General features: G+C 56.7%; 6 protein-coding genes across 6 annotated transcripts; 3 read left to right on the top strand and 3 right to left on the bottom strand.

Moving 5' to 3' along the window:
* Positions 1–423: 423 nt before the first annotated feature.
* B0T15DRAFT_245526 (uncharacterized protein) lies at positions 424–2,519 on the bottom strand. Its single transcript, XM_062863116.1, has 3 exons — positions 2,382–2,519; positions 2,069–2,238; positions 424–1,974 (listed from the first exon to the last, which is right to left on the bottom strand). Exons 2-3 carry the CDS (start codon positions 2,235–2,237, stop codon positions 668–670), a joined length of 1,476 nt encoding a protein of 491 aa, XP_062720329.1. The 5' UTR covers position 2,238; positions 2,382–2,519; the 3' UTR covers positions 424–667.
* A 489-nt stretch (positions 2,520–3,008) lies between these two features.
* B0T15DRAFT_536872 (uncharacterized protein) lies at positions 3,009–4,016 on the bottom strand. Its single transcript, XM_062869578.1, has one exon. It carries the CDS (start codon positions 3,911–3,913, stop codon positions 3,527–3,529), a length of 387 nt encoding a protein of 128 aa, XP_062720328.1. The 5' UTR covers positions 3,914–4,016; the 3' UTR covers positions 3,009–3,526.
* Positions 4,017–6,930: 2,914 nt separating this feature from the next.
* On the top strand, positions 6,931–8,541 carry B0T15DRAFT_245421 (glycosyl hydrolase catalytic core-domain-containing protein). Its single transcript, XM_062863115.1, has one exon. It carries the CDS (start codon positions 7,092–7,094, stop codon positions 8,349–8,351), a length of 1,260 nt encoding a protein of 419 aa, XP_062720327.1. The 5' UTR covers positions 6,931–7,091; the 3' UTR covers positions 8,352–8,541.
* Positions 8,542–9,162: 621 nt separating this feature from the next.
* On the bottom strand, positions 9,163–11,113 carry B0T15DRAFT_536865 (NADP-dependent oxidoreductase domain-containing protein). Its single transcript, XM_062869577.1, has 2 exons — positions 10,314–11,113; positions 9,163–10,230 (listed from the first exon to the last, which is right to left on the bottom strand). Exons 1-2 carry the CDS (start codon positions 10,674–10,676, stop codon positions 9,502–9,504), a joined length of 1,092 nt encoding a protein of 363 aa, XP_062720326.1. The 5' UTR covers positions 10,677–11,113; the 3' UTR covers positions 9,163–9,501.
* A 40-nt stretch (positions 11,114–11,153) lies between these two features.
* Positions 11,154–12,881, top strand: B0T15DRAFT_536863 (uncharacterized protein). The gene is made up of 3 exons (XM_062869576.1): positions 11,154–11,388; positions 11,451–11,888; positions 11,964–12,881. Exons 1-3 carry the CDS (start codon positions 11,325–11,327, stop codon positions 12,653–12,655), a joined length of 1,194 nt encoding a protein of 397 aa, XP_062720325.1. The 5' UTR covers positions 11,154–11,324; the 3' UTR covers positions 12,656–12,881.
* Positions 12,882–13,162: 281 nt separating this feature from the next.
* Positions 13,163–15,532, top strand: B0T15DRAFT_494996 (S-adenosyl-L-methionine-dependent methyltransferase; the record flags this gene model as incomplete). The annotated part of the gene is made up of 2 exons (XM_062867072.1): positions 13,163–13,207; positions 14,510–15,532. The coding sequence occupies 2 exons, from the start codon at positions 13,163–13,165 to the stop codon at positions 15,530–15,532; spliced, it is 1,068 nt and encodes a 355-aa protein (XP_062720324.1).
* Positions 15,533–16,128: the final 596 nt, after the last annotated feature.

Genomic DNA, 16,128 nt, shown 5'->3' with positions numbered 1-16,128 from the left:
CACCGTGCCCGCCATGTTTAGGAGATAATATTCCATGGCCTCGGCTATGCGAGCATCCTCAACTGCAGTGGCCGCCATTGATTATCGGGGTGAGGGAAGAAAAAGAATACAGTTGTCCAGACGAGGCGACCGTGGGCAGCTAGTGACCGGCAAGTATGATGGGTGCTAAGTTGTATGTGGTTCTGCGTAGTCTCTGAGGCACTGTTACCGTTGACACTATGGAGTTTAGGGATTAGGAACAACCCTATAGAGCGTAGCAGTATAGTGGCGAGAGATACTCGATGTTATATAAATACTAGGGCGAAACGCCCTATATGGGAGGAGAACTTCCTCCTCAAGCTTTAGTGGTTAAACAATGCAAATACCTACTGTTGCGAACCACCTACCGTTCTTAATTGCTAGGACCTCTCTCGACTATGACTCGTAAGTGTGTCGTTACAAATTGCCTGAGCATGGTAGTGGGTCCCTGCGGTACATCACCGCGCCACAGCTGGTCTGAGCACCTTGAGACTACGCCGGCGCTATTTATAGTCGTTACAGAGCCGGCCCCACTCCGGGAACGCGAACGGGTTCTCGGCCGGCAAAAACTTTGGGCAAGGAGCTGGCCCGTGCTTGCTGAGTCATCAGTTGCAGTTGTGCGAAAGGCAAGATTTTCACTTTCCCCCCCTCAGGCGCGTGGCTCTCCCTTCGCCGGAACATACTGCCAGGCACTTTCAAGACCGTTATAGTACACCCATCTCTTCATATTCTTCGCGATCATCTCGCCGCCGCGGCCCACGCTCTCCGTCATGGCCCGCGCCGCCTCTTCCGGCATGGTGCTCCCGCCCGGCTCGAGCGCCGCCTCGATCGAGTCCATGGCCATGTGCGCAATCTTGATGAAATCCCGCTTCGCAATGGGAAACCCGTCAGGCACGGGCTCGGCCAGCTGCTCCAGACACAGGAGCGCCCTGATCAACTTCGCCGCGTGGCCCTCGTCGCGGTAGACGACCGCGCGCCGCACGAGCTCCGGCCATCCGTCGGCCGGCCGCCGCGGCACGTACTCGGTGATGCGCTCCGGGTACAGCGCCGGGCAGCCGCACCCGGCGTACACGACGGCGTCGACGCGCACCTTCGCCTCGAGCAGGCGCGCCTTCTGCGCGTCCGTCAGCCAGGCCAGCTCATGGAGCATGGCCGGGTAGAAGACGGCCAGCGTGACGCAGTGCAGCGCCACAAAGTCCAGCTTCTCGCGCTTGCCGGGCCGCTGCGCCGCGCCCAGCACGTAGGCGCTCGTGTACACCATCTCGGCCGTCTTCCGGCGCAGCTCTGCGGGCGCGGGCGCCACGCGGAACCGGCCCAGGTGGTGCCGCGCGAGGTAGTCCGCCGGAACACGCTTCAGCAGGCCGTCGGGGATCTTGTTGAGCCCGTCCGCGTCGCGCACCGCGTCGGCGATGGCCCGGTCGCGGCGCATGCTGTCAAGGATCTCGAGGATGGGCGTGGAGGGTGCTGGCATGTCCCCGTCCCTGTCTGGGTCCGGGTCGCGGTTGGACCGGATGTGCTCCTCGGTGGCCCGCAGGAAGGTCTTGGGCCAGTTGGGGTGGATGCAGCCCTGCGCCAGCGCTTCGGCCACGATGCTCGGCTGCGAAAACTCCAGACCGCAGCCGAGGTGGATGATGGGATGCATGAGGTCTGCGTGCATGCGGCCAAAGAGATCGTCGGCCCGCTCGTCGCCCTTGAGGAGGTACTCGTTGATGACGGCGGGCACGCCCTTCTCGGCGACCTCGTCTTCGAAGAATCTCAGGAAGTCGACGTAGCAGTCGTGTTCTCCGAGACACCTCCCAAAGACCGCTGGGTCTTGCAGGTCTCGGTACGTGGACACAGCCGTATGGGGCCGCTCACTGGGGTCCTGGTAGGGCGTGTTGTAGTCGAACATGGCTTGGATCACTTCGGGCGACGCCCCTAGGGCCCAGATGGTGAGGAGGTGGTGAGCGATGTGGTCTGGACGTGGGCGGGAGTTATTATTACTACTAGTTAGCCATAAGTGCCCATGTTTGGACCCAGTCACACCCAGCCGGCCTGGTTTCCCACCTACTGTGGAAAGTGTGGCTCCATCGTACGTGATACCGGGCATGGTTGAGTGTGAGCAGCTCAGATGCCTTTTGTGCACTCTCTTCTGTCTGGGTCCCGGCATGCGTATAACCCTGGGTGGCACCAGGAGACAGCTGGACCGTCCTGGCCAGGTTGTGAGGGTCGTTAGCCATGCTGAAGGCGAGTTAGTAAATATGAGAGCAAAGATGGCGTATTGTACACTGTACAGCAATGTAGAGCAAGTAGTCCGTAATATGAGCACGAGCAGCTAGCGCCGCTTAAATCGAAAGGCGGGTTGGAACTTGGATCTAACTAACCACGGGCTTATATACCACTCGTCCACTCCTACATGCTACAGTACTGCACGTCTCCCGCGTCACGCGGTGGATTTTCTTGAGCGGCACTACGGGAGGAGCGGCACTCGGGGCCGTCTCGACTCCTCGAGGCTCGATCGCCGATCGTGGAGACGTGGACTGCACGCTAACTTTCTGTACGCCGCGCTTCTGAACCCCCGAGTCCGACGCTCCGGTTGAGAGCACTCTCACTATGACCGCATTATTACGGAGACTGGCAGGGATAAGCTTCCTGTATTTCACACTTCTCCAGCCGACAGGAATGGGGCGACATCTACAAGACTGACGTACACTGGCATTGTCTACGGGTACCGTAGATTCAGTTATAATTAAGGTATATTATATATACAATAGCACAGACGGAAGGAATTAAACCAATAAATGGCGCTATAATCTGGTGCGATACGGGAAGCTGCTGTATGTGGGTGGGGGCTGTGGCAGTGGAGGTTAACTTGGTGATGTCACTGATGTGTGGTGGTGTGATAGTCCACCGTTGTTGGCTGTATAGCTTGTACTAGTGTTCTATGCGTTTATAGGCATAAGCGCTTCCCTTTCCTCACCTACGTTAAATCACACCCCACTTCAGTTATCCAAGACCGTCGGCAGTTACAAAAGCCCGAGGCCGAAGGTACTGACGTCTTTCTCAGTCCACCTCGAGAACTCTTCGTGGGATCTGCCCGGCGTACCGCCACCCCCTCGTCCCGAGCAACAAAGCTCCTCGAGCTAATCAACAAAATAGGTAGACAGGGCTCGCGTCCCGCTCCTTCACTAAGATCCCCTAGTTTTCACATCTAAAGACCGACGACGCGTATAGACTATCCATAGTACTATTCATGAAGCCTAAAATATCGCACAGTATTTCATTCCATCTCCCCGGCTTTCAACAGCTGCACCAAGTCTGAGGAGCGGTCAAGTCTAATAAACCTTGAATCCTGATTTCTCGTGCTCTCCGCTCCATTCCTTGGCTCGTGTTCAGTTCGGACAACACATTAGCTTGTTCTCGTCCACGTCCGACGCAGGAATATCGCTCCTCCAACCAGCACCCGCCTTGGACCATGGAATGGATCAAGGGAAGGGCTAGGACGTTTGCCTTCCACGTCGGCGTCCCGTCATAGGCCGTTATTCCTTGTCGTTGATACAACAGAGATTGAGAAGATCGAGGGTGGCCTCAAAGGCCGGTGCTTGCTGTGCCTCTGACGGCGGGGGCACCAGTTCCTTCGTCGATGATGGGCTTTCGGGGTCCTTTCCTCGATGGCGTTCTCCACTAGCGAACCAGCTTCCACAGACGTATTGCATATGCGAGTGCAGAACCGAAGCTTGCAGTACACTGACCCGCATACGGCCTCTGCAATCTCATGTGTCGTTGGACGACGGGTCCCGCACAGCCCTGCGAAGGCTCCAGGTTTAATAAAGGGTTGACTTTTGCTACCGAGAGGATCGGGACGGCCCGTTGCAATTCCCAGATCGAGGCTAAAACCGGGATGAACAACAGGCATAGGTCACCTTGACCTACTGACTCAACTGCATTCTGCTTCATGCAGACTTATCCAGCTGCAAGTGCCATCACTCTGTCACGAACCATATACAAGGGATGATCCTAACGCGATGTTAAGGATTACAAGATCAAAGACTGCGATAACGAAATAGGATCGGAAACTGCGTTATCCCAGGTGCAGTGGCCGTCACGGGGCGTGAAAGAAGACCGAGATGCTAAGGGATGAAAACGCACATCTCACTCATGGTGTAATGCGTCAGCGAGTACGGATCTTCTATTAGCACTACGCACAAGTTTAGAGGCTGGTCAGTCAAACAGCGTTGAGTAGGCAATGTGACAATCGGTTCCATGGGAAAGGTAGAAAGGACATAATATAGCATATGTATATATCCAAGCCATCGGTGTGCGGAGGCCCATCCGTGCAACCGAGTACAATGAGGTGTAGCAACAGATCGCCCATCAGTCTTAGATAATGCCCTTCCTTTAGAACCAGGTTAGGCCACATCTAGCATAGCGACTATCAGGTGCGGAAAGAGAGCTTGAAGCCCGCCGCGAGCACGACGGTTACCTAGGTACCTAAAGTACCTCAGGCAATATCCGTTTGAGAACCACCTACGAAATCTACCGATTCCCTTAGCAGCCATTGGCAAAACGGATGTGGGAGACTGCTGTGTCATGACCGATAGGCACAACAATGTCCATTGACCTGGTCTCTTGTATATCGAGGAAGCTGTAGACGAGGAAGGCCTGTAGGAAGGGAAAATATTAGGATCTGTAGGTGGTAGGTGCGTATCTAAAGGAGTAAATCAGTCGTCCTTTCGGCTTTTGAGCGAACTACTACTAGTAGCACCAGGTAGTCATTGAACTAGTAGCTGAGTATGACTGGTTACATTCAATTTGGAGGAGGCAACGCTAGCAACCAAATGCCTCACCATCAGTAGAGGTAGGGTAGTAGCATGGTAGCATGTAGCCATCCATGCCTGGTGCACGAATGTCCCCCGTCTGCGGCGGCCACCGGTCCGAGTCCGACAGTCTCACATTCCGCATCCTCTCGTAGTGGCAACTTTTTGGTGACGAATTACTTGAACCTAGTGTAAGCAATCAGGAAATTCTTTACGTATTGGCAAATCGATCTCAAGTTTTCTCGACTTCGGTGATCGGCGGCGCTAGCTGACCTAGAGCAAGGGGAGGGGAAACCCGAGCAATTTTTCGGTCCGGATCTCAGACAAGGGCCCACGTGTTCGGCCGTGCCTTGGCGCCATTTGCAATTTCTGTTTCGCCCGCCCACCCCAGGAGCCGTCGATAATCGGTTGGGTCCACGTTGTGATTGAAGCCAAGACCTTCGAGAATCGAGATCGTCGGCAGTGTGGGATGGGACGAACAGTGGGGGTTTTGAACCACAATGCGGGGTCTGGATGTTGCGTGCTGCTTCTTGTTACGGCAGCATTCCGACTGCGACGATTCAGTTCCTGGGATCGGAAGAGAGCTGTTGCAGGAACTTTGCACCACTTCAGCTCAGAGACGGAGATGGCTCAGGAAAGCGTGTTTCATGGCGACCCACATGGTAGGTAACAGCGACGTTGATTGGGGAGGTGACAGGAGCCTGCAGCACCCCGTCGGAGAAAGCTCACGCACTCAGGGCTGTCGTGGATGATTCATGACGCGCCAACTCGACGGAGACGTCCATTCTTTTTTCTTGGATTGAGCAGGAAAAATTGCGCGTACCTGCAGAAAGGAACCCTTCGCCCCTCGGAGGAGTTCGTACCTGCATACCGGAGCCGCTCGCGATTGGCGAAGCCGGCTGGGAGCGGGACCGGCTGTCGCAATCCTACCACATCGGTCGGTCCGTCACTCAAATCAACGTGGTTGGTAGGCTCCACTGCTGCAAGCCAAGCGGCAAGTGGTGCAGCGCTACACTATCGTCGGACTCTCATCAGAAACCCATTGAATCACGATAGTCCACGTCTTCATCGCATGTGGGCAGTTCGTCAGGACGGTATCTCTGTAGGTAGTGCCTGGAGCCATCTTATAAGACCCAAGGCCGCTATTTGATTCCCAGCGAACTGGTGTGATCCGGAGAGATCTGTGGGATGATCTGGTTGGCAGATGACCCCTGTGTCGTCCGAGCTCTCCCGCCATGCCACGATGTCGACTTCGGATGGTGGGCCTGCCTGGCCCCAAATAGTGTTGTACTTGTAGACTATGGTCGGGCTTAAGCTCAACTCGGTTCCAAAAGCCAACGGTCCTCGGCTTCCCATCGAGGGCCTGGTAACGGTAACATTAGGAAAACACGCAAGGCGTATGTCGGCAACACCAGGGAACACAGCCGAGCTCGAGCTGTCACTTGAACTGAGATGCGTGCACGGCTGTGTCCGAACTTGCTGTATGTAGTGTACAATACGGATACACATGAGGGTTTTGTGAGACCAGACTGTGGGGACGGTATTTGCGAGAAAAACCTGAAATGCCCCGAGCTTGCGGCTCAGACAACATGCTGATTCGTCATTTGCTTGTTGTTTTCTGCACCCTGGAGGCACTTTGTCCCACGTTGGTCCAGACCGTGATAGTCAGGCCCCCCCTGGCGATCATCGTGGCAAGGGTCGTTCCTTCCTTGGAGAATCCCGGGTCTTTCCAACTCTCTTATAGCCTGCACGCTCCCCCATCTTCGTTGCTACCCGGTCCCCCGATTTTGCTTCCACCTCAACCACATTGTCGGGCCTTTCCATTCCTTTTCCACAGCAATTTGATTTCATCACCCTGGTTGCCAGCTTCAACCGTTGCACAGCCGACTTTCGCGCCTTCAGGTCACGGCTGCGGTCACTGTCCCACTCCCGCATCACTCTCTCTGCGTCTTTGACAGACAGCGACACAAACACGGTCACGCCAACCCGGTCCCGAAATCCCACCTTCATTTCCAAAGGTTCCCCGGACAAACCGCCACACATTCACCAATAAGCTGTACCATTCATTTCACAAGTTGCCGTGCTGGTTATCATTCACACGGTTGCGCTCTTTGAACCTGGCCCGGCAAGCCACCCCGACAAGAAATTGTCAAACGAAACAACCCGAGTCCATCACTCGTTGAAAAAGACTGAGCTCCCTCACTGGTTTGGCTGCAGCTCTGCAAACCGCCGAGTTCACAATTCTACCCCCACGACCGGCTCCGGCACATCGACGAAATGTATTCCAAGACTCTGATTGCGCTGGCTGCTGCCAGCCTCCTTGGCCAAAATGTCGCCGCTGGACCCCACCGTCATGGCCTCCAGCATGCCCATCAAAAGAGGGCCCTTGTCACCGAGGTAGTTACTGTCACTGACTGGGTAACTGTCACTGTCACCGACGGTGACACCAACACCGGCAATGCGGTCTTCTACACCAATTCTCGCAAGTTCAGGCCTTCCGAGGCCAAGGCTCAGAGCACCACGACCTCGGTCCCTGCTCCTGCGGCGCCGTCCTCGACTGTCGCAACCACCACCATCATCAGCCAGGTCACCTCGACTACCTCTGTCGTCGAGCACAGCACCTCATCCGTGGTCGTGGTGGCTTCGTCCAGCAGCGAGCCCCAGGTTGAGAATGTGCCTGTTAGCACACCGATCCCCTCACCGGCTACGCCTTCTTCAAGTGCCCAAGTGTCCCAAAGCCCAACCGCTGCTGTGGCCGTGGCCGTGCCTTCATCTTCGGCGGCTGCGTCCACTCCGGCGAGCGGGAACAGTGGCGGCAGCGGAAGCACTGGGGACGTCGGCAAGCGCGGCCTCGCGTACAACAACGCCGAATTGCTGACCCGCTTCCTCGATTCTGGTTCTAGGATCTCGTGGACTTACAACTGGGGCCAATACGATGACTCTGGCACCAGCCTCGAGTTCTGCCCGATGATGTGGGGCCTCAAGCTCGACTTCGCTCAGACCTGGCCTGGCAATGCTCAGAAAGCCATCGATGCTGGTTCCCGGTGCCTGTTCAGCTTCAACGAGCCCGACCTAGACAGCCAGGCCAATATGCCGGCTACAGTTGCTGCTACCAAGCACATGGAGCTCATGAACCCCTTCACAGGCAAGGCGCGCATCGGGTCCCCTGCCATTACCAATAGCGGCGCTGCCAACCAGGGCATCGGTTGGCTGTCGCAGTTCTTTGATGCTTGCAAGGGCAACTGCACCGTGGATTTCATTCCCATTCACATCTACGGCGTTGACACCAACACCTTCCTGGCGCACACCCTAAACGTCTACAACACGTTCAAGAAGCCCGTCTGGATCACCGAGTTCGCATTCACCGGATCAGACGATGAGATCAACTCGCAGCTCGAGACCGTCATTGACCAGATCGAGACCAACTCGACCTTCTCCTTTGTCGAGCGGTTCTCGTACTTCATGGTCACGGACGGCAGCTTGGTGAAGGGCAACTCGATCAGCACCTACGGAAACACGTTTGCGTATGGGGCTTAGATCATGGACCATCTGCCACCAGTTTCTTTCCCTTTTTCTTTCTTATTTCTCTCTTCGGTGCATAGACATCCTAGAGATTTTGCACCACACTTCTGATGGTTCTGTTCTAGAAGGATATTCCCAACAGTTTGGTTGTATATCCCTTCCTGGCAAACTGGGAAAGGAGGGCCTGACGATCGTGCCATTAGCTTCGTTTCACCTGTATGTAGTTGACAACAGCTTTCTTTCACCTTCTCGACATTCTCTTTTCCTGCCCGATGAGGCAGTGATGACTTATTTTGATGTTCTATGTACGATTTTGGCGGCACGGGTTGGCACATCGGACTTGGCAACGGCATGGCAAAAGGGTATCCGTGCATGAATCGGACATGGCACACGATTCATCTAGAGGGAGTACGGGTTAGGTAACGAGTCCACGAAACGGAAATAAAAGGAACGGTTTCCCATATTCGCCGTTGCACCGTCTCTGTGCTATGTCTCTGTCTGTTAAGTGCTTTTGTCACAAATTGCGAATGAGACTTGGAGGCCAAGTGGTTGAGACGAAGAGTGAGGTCGTCTGGCGAAGCAAGATGCCGAGTAAGTCGTATACTTTGTCTCCTATAGACATCGCCGAAGGGAGAGATAGGCTGGGAGAAGTTCAGCGTTTTGGTGGACGTCGCGAGTCTGTGCCCCCTTGCAGAGCCGGTCTTCATCAAGCCTTCGAATGTAATAGTAGCACCAATTAAGGTCCATGGAAAGTGGGATTTAAATTCTGCGTTCTTCTCGTGTGATATTTGGGACCGACAATTTAGTCGAGGTGAGTCAACGTAAGCTGGGGACTCCATTCCAATGTCAGACATATCAGTCCGGAAACTACTAGTACGGGACTGGCCGCTTGCCGTCCCTTGTCTCAGTTGGGTGTCAGCCAGATGCGGATACGAAGAATTCGTCCAGTCAGTGAGCTCGATGGTAATATACACTACGAGGCACCTGAGATATAATGTTCCCCTTACACATTTAGCATGTAGAACTGACCGTTCCATCCACCAACACCCAGCTTGCCGTGAACTTACCTACCCTACCCTCGCCCCGCTTACTCGTTTCAACCCTCAGTGCACACATAGTCTACGCAATATGAGAGCTTGCTTTAGGAATCTTATCCGTACTCCCATCAGCCGCCAATCAGCCTCTTGAACTCCACCCAACACCGCCTCCATACTTCCTCTCCTGCGTCCGTCCTCCTAAACGCCTCCACCTTCCGCCGTGCATCCAAATCCTCCCTCATATGCGCCGCGTCCGAAGTCCCGTTCAGCACTACGACGTCAGCCTCCATGAGCAGCACATACCACGCCGCAGCCGGCGAGATGCCTGCCGCCTCCGCCAGCTCCCTCACAAAACCCGCCAGCTGCCACGTGCCGGGATTCCCTGTCAGGGTCCAAAAGCCTTGGTAGTAGTTCACCTTCTCCTGCTCCTGAGATCCAGATCCCGAGCACAAGGGTTGGGTTGTGGAAGCACACCAAGTTCGGATGTCGCGGTCCCAGCTCCTCTCTGCCGCACGGAACCGGTTCTGCACGATCATCGGCTGACGTGTCGTCGAGTCGGAGAGGGCGAGTAAGACGGGGAGCGTGACGTTGGAGATGCCCAGCCTTAGAATCTTGCCTCGGCGGGACGAGTCCAGGGAGGTGGGCAGGTAGCATTCGAGGGCTGTCCAGGCTTCGAGCGTGTCGGCTATGGTTGTGAAGGGGGAGTGCATCACGAGAGCGTCGAGGTAAGGTGGGGAGCGGTCTGGTGTGGACAGGTTGGCGAGGGAGGAAGTGATGGAGGCGTGGATTTGGGCGGGAATTGGATCATTGAGGGAGTAGGGGGAGGAGGGGTCTTCCGGGGTAAATTTTGTTTGGATCTTGCGCGTGAAAATGAATCTGGTCAGTGATGACCGGGAAGCTGACGGCATTATTTAGAAGGGAAATGGGGTCTGCTTCGTACGAAGAGGTCTTTGCGGGAGACGATGCCCTCGCGGATTGCGCGGCGTATGCCCTCGCCTGTGCCGGCCTCGTCGTAGTGCTTCTTCATGGCGGCCGTGTCGATGCCGCGGAAGCCAGCCTTGATGGCCTCGAAGACGAGGTCGGCAGTGCGCTCCTTCTTCCAGGCGGTGCCGTACATCATGGGCGGCATCGCCGCTGTGGCTTCGGGCTGTGACGACATGTTTCGCGTGGTTGACGATGGGGCTGGTTCTGGTCTGCTGAGGATTACGATGCGGCGTTGGGCGAAGGGTACAACAAGTACGACGGCGTTTGGCAGCCCTGAGAGAATCAAACTCCGGCGTCCCCCCTGGAGCACGCAATGCATTGGCAGGACCGAATTGGAGAGGTGCCCGTGAGGGGAAGCTGTGTCGGGAAACAGAAAAGCTTCGAGCTACCTTGTTTCTTTCTGTTACGCCATGCTGCGACAGTGCCACACGGCAGGAATGGAAGCGAATTCTAAGCCAGTCCGGAGCCGCCTGTATTGTACTATCTGACCTTCGGTATCGCAAAGCTACTGTGATGGTTAGGATACTAGTACTAGCATGACCTTACCTATACTATGATATCAGCGTTCCAGCGGTCTGAACTCGCTGACGGGCTGCGAGAGACGATGATCGTCTAACGCGTGACGTCGTCGTCAAACCCCCGCACCTGCCATCGGCCGCGGGGTAGCTCTGGACCTTGCTGGGCGATCCCGGGCAACCGACTCTCTGGGCGGGGTTCTGATTGGGTCAGTAGCCGAAAGCCCAGGGGTTAGTTCCGCGAACTGGCGCCGTTCCGGCGATTTACCCGCAACGCCGTCGCTGGCCCCGCCATGAGACCCATTGATAGAGGGGAAGATGGGGGGCTCTTAACTCTTAAGAGCCTGCCGCCGGGTCCTCCATAAACCTCGCAAACCTTGCTGTTCTTCGCTCTCGACTAACTGATCGGTATTCACCGGAACTCTGCTTAACAAACCAACAGGGCCGCAACCATGGCGTCGTCGACTCCTTACACGGTGAGGTGGGGCATCATGGCCACCGGATGGATTGCCGAGGGTGAGTACCAAACTTACTTTGTCTCCTTTGCGGCGCCACGCCATAAGCTCACCCGGCGACAGTCTTCACCAAGGATCTCCTCGCCAACCCAGCCACCCGCGGCGTGCACGATGTTCGCCACGAGGTCGTGGCCGCCGCCTCGTCCAGCTCCAAGGACAGAGCCGTCGACTTCCTCAATCTCGTCAAGGCCCCAAGCTCCGCCAGAGCCTATGGCTCGTACCACGAGCTGGTAGCCGACCCGGACATCGACATCATCTACGTTGCCACGCCCCACAGCCACCATTTCCAGAACGCCATGCTCGCCCTCGAGGCCGGCAAGAACGTGCTATGCGAGAAGGCCCTGACCGTGAACGCATCCCAGGCCCGCAGGCTCGTTGAGAAGGCTCGCGAAAAGGGCGTCTTCTTCATGGAGGCCGTGTGGACGCGCTACTTCCCCCTCAGCGTCCAGGTGAGGGAGCTGATTGCGAAGGGGGCTATCGGTACCGTCTACCGCACCATTGGTGAGTCCGGTCGTCTCCCTCTGGGCATACTTACCACGCTGGATGCTAACACACTGCCACCCCTCCCCTCAACAGCCGACCTGTCACTTCCCAGGGACGCGGGCGACGGCAAGGTTGACTTTGCCGACTCGCACCGCATGGTCAATCCCGACTTGGCCGGCGGCGCGCTCCTGGATTTGGGCATCTACTCCCTAACCTGGGTTTTCCAGACGCTCTATCACCTGCAGCCCGAAGCGGACAAGGAGGCGCCCAACGTCGTGGCTGCCATAAACAAGTACCACACAGGCGCCGACGAGACGACCAGCATCATCGTGCAGTTTCCCAAGCACAAGAGCCAAGGCATCGCGCTTACCTCGCTCCGCGTGGCTCACGACGCGGTCGGGGACGGGTTGAACAGCGGCGGTGCCGCCATCCGCATCCAGGGGTCCGGAGGCGAGATCCAGGTCATGGGCCCGGCGTATTGTCCCCTGCAGTACCGCGTCATCAAGAAGGCGGCTACCGGCACGGCCAAGATTGAGGTGTTCGACTGTCCGATCCCCAAGGACCCCGAGACTGGCTGGGGCCAGGGCATGTTCTGGGAGGCTGACGAGTGCGCGCGCTGCCTGCGGGACGGGAAGAAGGAGAGCCAGACGCTGCCGTGGAGCGAGAGTATCGTGATCATGGAGGTGATGGAGGAGGCGCTGCGGCAGGGCGGCGTCGTATACCCAGAGCTGATTACGACTGACGTGTACGATGCCCTGAGCCCCCTGAACACGGGCAAGCGGTAATCGGGAGACTCGAACTTAACCGGGCTTCGAGGTGGCTGGCGTTGCTCGCTTCCGGTCGTTCTATCATTGTCGGATCGGCTTGTTGGCTAGGGCCATGTAATTGACTGGAGCAGTTTGAGGCGCGTATCTCATGAGCACATGAAACCGAGACGCCCGAATGTCTCACTCAAGATCAAGAACACGGGCAATGCTATTCAATGATGCCTTGGGCTCTGATGACTGGTAGGGGGGGGGGGGGGGGGGGGCAAGAGATAGCCAACCGGATGTTTTGTGCAGCGGCTGCAGCCACCCACCCGTTTGCTGTGTCGCCCTTGCCGTTAAAAGAAGAATCGCATCAAAGAAAAAGTCTGATAATTGCACTAATAAATAACGGGAACAAAATGCCAGATCAGGAGACATGCCAGACTCCTCAGCACCCAGGCCATGCTTGGACAAGATGAAGTTCAGGCCCTTGAGGCGAGTGAATACATGTCACAGTGAGATTTTATGTATTGCATTATATTTGTGATGTCTCAGATATCGGCTGTGGCGGGCTGCAGATCCGACGCCCGTGTGAGTCGACTGCGGCCCAGCCGCGCAGGAATGGAGCTTGAATACAAAATCAGATTGCAAAGGTGAAATATCTGTATTTACTGCCTGGTACGGTACGTTACCACCCAAGATACGTGCGACTTAAGAGCCGTCCCGTTTTTATTCGTTCATATTAGTCCGCTCGGTGTTGTGTGATATTTTCAGTAAATGAAGCAAATGTTATTTACATCTTACCAACTCCACTGTTCGAAGTAAAGCGGATTATGATGATCTGACGGTAACTTTCGCATTTATTACAATCTCGAGAGACTGAATAGTACAATACATACCTTGCGTTGATACCTTACACAGGTGCATACCCCAGCTTGAGCGTAACTTACCTAGTGTGAAGTAACTTACACAGAGCTCCCGTGTCGACCCAGTTTAGCAGCTTTGACCCAACCATGCACCAGTGAGGCTCGAACCGCGATTGACGACTCGGCTCGGATAGCACACTTGAGACAATTATTAGGGATACACCAACCACACGCGCAGTTGTACCTTGCAGGTTTGTGCAACCCATTCCTTTGTTTTACTCGCGTCCCTCGGAGTAACCCATGTCGTTTTGTCCCGATATCTGCCCCACCGGTCCAGGCTTTCAGCCCTATCTGACCGGGTACCCGGCCGGCGATGAATGTTCGAGTTCGGTGCCGTGCTTTTGTGACCCCTCCAGTTGGCAGGAACTTTGGAGAGAGTTCCCATCCTTCGCTCTGGTACGTGCAGGTCTTGTAGGCACAGCGGTTTGCCGGTCAGAAGCTGCATCTCTAACCCCCTCCCCCCTTGTCTCTGCATCTTCTGGACTGCCCCATGCATCCTCGCCGCCGGTGCATGCTTACTCCGTACAGTAGCAATGCCCTTGCCTGCAGGGCGCGCGGCAGACCCGTAGTTCATGGCTACAACCTTAGATTCCTCCACCGCCATATCTCGAATCCCGCTCCCCGCTCTTTCGCGCGCTAACTTGAGAATAGGCGGTCAAGAGAATTGCAACTACACGGGGAGTGGGTGACCGCGACACCTGGAACACCGATACAATCGACTTGCTTCTCCTCCCACCCCGCGGAGTTGTGGTGTGAGTCGCGACGCAGCGGTGTGTGCGAGTCTCCCTGGGCCCCTTGCCTGACAAGCTGCGGGAGCTGCGGAAGCAGCGAACACGTCGAGCTCGGTCGTGCACCTTCCGGTCTCTTGCGAGAGCTGTTCCGTCGATTCCCTTCACCGCGTTGAGCGCCCCAAGCTTGGGCTTCAACGTCAAAACCGCCATACCCTTGTCCTTACCTGAACCGACAGCCACACCCTGGCCTCATGGCTGCGTCATCTACCACCACGCCCGCGGCCCTGCCGTCCGCATCGGCGTCCGATGCCGTGGCCAAACTAGCCGCCGCTGCCGACACCACAACAGGGGTAGTAGGCCCAGCGGCGGCGGCTGCTGAGGCCGAGGCGGAAGCCTACGAGCGCACGCACGTCCATGGCGTCTACGATGCCATTGCCCCGCACTTCTCGGCGACACGGTACAAGCCCTGGCCGGCCGTGGCATCATTCCTGCATGCCCAACCCCCTGGCGCCGTAGGGCTCGATGTAGGGTGCGGCAACGGCAAGTACCTGGGCGTGAACCCAGGCGTGTTCATGCTGGGCTCCGACAGGAGCCGCTCGCTCATCGCGCTTGCCAGGGACCGCTGCAGGCAGCTCCAGGGACAGCAGGGGCAGGCAGGAACTGGAGGGGAAGCCGGTGGCGCAGCAGTGGGTACCGACGTCCTCGTGGCAGACGGGCTCTCGCTGCCCTTCCGCGAGCGCGCTGCAGACTTTGCGATCTGCGTGGCAGTCATCCACCACATGTCGACGCGGACGAGGCGGCAAGAGGCGATCCGGCAGCTCCTGCAATGTGTCAAGCCCGGAGAGGCCGGACGGACGGGGGGCCAGGTCTTGGTGTACGTATGGGCTCTGGAGCAAGGCACCAGCCGGCGCGGATGGGACGAGGGCGGGGAGCAGGACCTGCTGGTGCCGTGGGTCCTGAAGTCCCAGCAGAAACAGCAGAAGCAGCAGAAAGCGCGCAAGAGAACCCAGAGCCAAGGCACTGGCGGTGCTAGTGCACGCGACGTGGGCGGTGAGGGACCGCCTACACCGACTGCGTCTGAAGGGCGAGCGCCCAGCCAGGCCGATCCCGTCTTCCAGCGCTACTACCATCTCTACCGCAAAGGGGAGCTGGAAGGGGATGTGCTGGCGGCAGGGGGCGTTGTCGTTTCCAGCGGCTACGAGAAAGACAACTGGTGGGTGGTGGCTGCCAACAGGCCCGTCGAACAGGACCAACAATGAAGCCGAACTTTTGGGGGGTGGGAGGCAATATGCGGTCACAGAGCCAACCGTGGGCAGTTGTTGCCCAGCCGGCACGCTGATGTTATCTCGCCTCGCTGGGCCGCTGCACAACCTTCCCGCCGGTTAGTATGGACACTCCTTGGCTAGGTCACTTGCCACTCGCTGCATCCAAATCGGTAGCTACTTCTCTTTATCTGAAACTCCTTGTGTGGCCACCGATTGGCGTTCGTCCATTCTGTTGTTGCCTGCAAATAAACCAATCTACCCAGTCATCACCTATCACACCTCCAGTTCCCACGGGTTTCATCTCCCTCAGGCCCCCATCCAACCAAAACTGAAGAAAAGCAAACCTGTCTATGCCTGGCCCGTTCCGTCCCATCCGCCGTCCCAATCTGTACGGGTCCGTCCCTTTCAGGTTTCGTCAAAGCCAAGTAAACTCCGGCCTAGCGCCTCCGGGCCCCCCTTTCTCCTCTCCTACCGTAACCCAATCGATGGACAAAATGTTTTCTCTAACTCCCCGGCCTGTTTCCTTTCTACCTGAATTTCCGCAGACGCCTTTGTGTAACGTCACCGAGGCCCAATGACGTGGTTGAGAG

This window comes from Chaetomium strumarium (genome assembly GCF_033439665.1).
Source record: "Chaetomium strumarium strain CBS 333.67 chromosome Unknown B0T15scaffold_5, whole genome shotgun sequence".
Classification (NCBI taxonomy): Eukaryota; Fungi; Ascomycota; class Sordariomycetes; order Sordariales; family Chaetomiaceae; genus Chaetomium; species Chaetomium strumarium.
The sequence above is the reverse complement of the archived record's forward strand: the minus strand, read 5'-3'. Positions and strand labels throughout refer to the sequence as shown.

What these genes read in the sequence shown, in the direction of transcription:
- B0T15DRAFT_245526 (XM_062863116.1), bottom strand. Translation starts at nt 2,237, where the DNA reads ATGGCTAACGACCCTCACAACCTGGCCAGGACGGTCCAGCTGTCTCCT. An exon ending in ATGGAGCCACACTTTCCACA is followed by an intron (nt 1,975 to 2,068) that starts GTAGGTGGGAAA and finishes GCCCACGTCCAG; the next exon opens with ACCACATCGCTCACCACCTC.
- B0T15DRAFT_536872 (XM_062869578.1), bottom strand. Translation starts at nt 3,913, where the DNA reads ATGCCTGTTGTTCATCCCGGTTTTAGCCTCGATCTGGGAATTGCAACG.
- B0T15DRAFT_245421 (XM_062863115.1), top strand. Translation starts at nt 7,092, where the DNA reads ATGTATTCCAAGACTCTGATTGCGCTGGCTGCTGCCAGCCTCCTTGGC.
- B0T15DRAFT_536865 (XM_062869577.1), bottom strand. Translation starts at nt 10,676, where the DNA reads ATGCATTGCGTGCTCCAGGGGGGACGCCGGAGTTTGATTCTCTCAGGG. An exon ending in TCTCCCGCAAAGACCTCTTC is followed by an intron (nt 10,231 to 10,313) that starts GTACGAAGCAGA and finishes TTCACGCGCAAG; the next exon opens with ATCCAAACAAAATTTACCCC.
- B0T15DRAFT_536863 (XM_062869576.1), top strand. Translation starts at nt 11,325, where the DNA reads ATGGCGTCGTCGACTCCTTACACGGTGAGGTGGGGCATCATGGCCACC. An exon ending in CACCGGATGGATTGCCGAGG is followed by an intron (nt 11,389 to 11,450) that starts GTGAGTACCAAA and finishes ACCCGGCGACAG; the next exon opens with TCTTCACCAAGGATCTCCTC. An exon ending in TACCGTCTACCGCACCATTG is followed by an intron (nt 11,889 to 11,963) that starts GTGAGTCCGGTC and finishes TCCCCTCAACAG; the next exon opens with CCGACCTGTCACTTCCCAGG.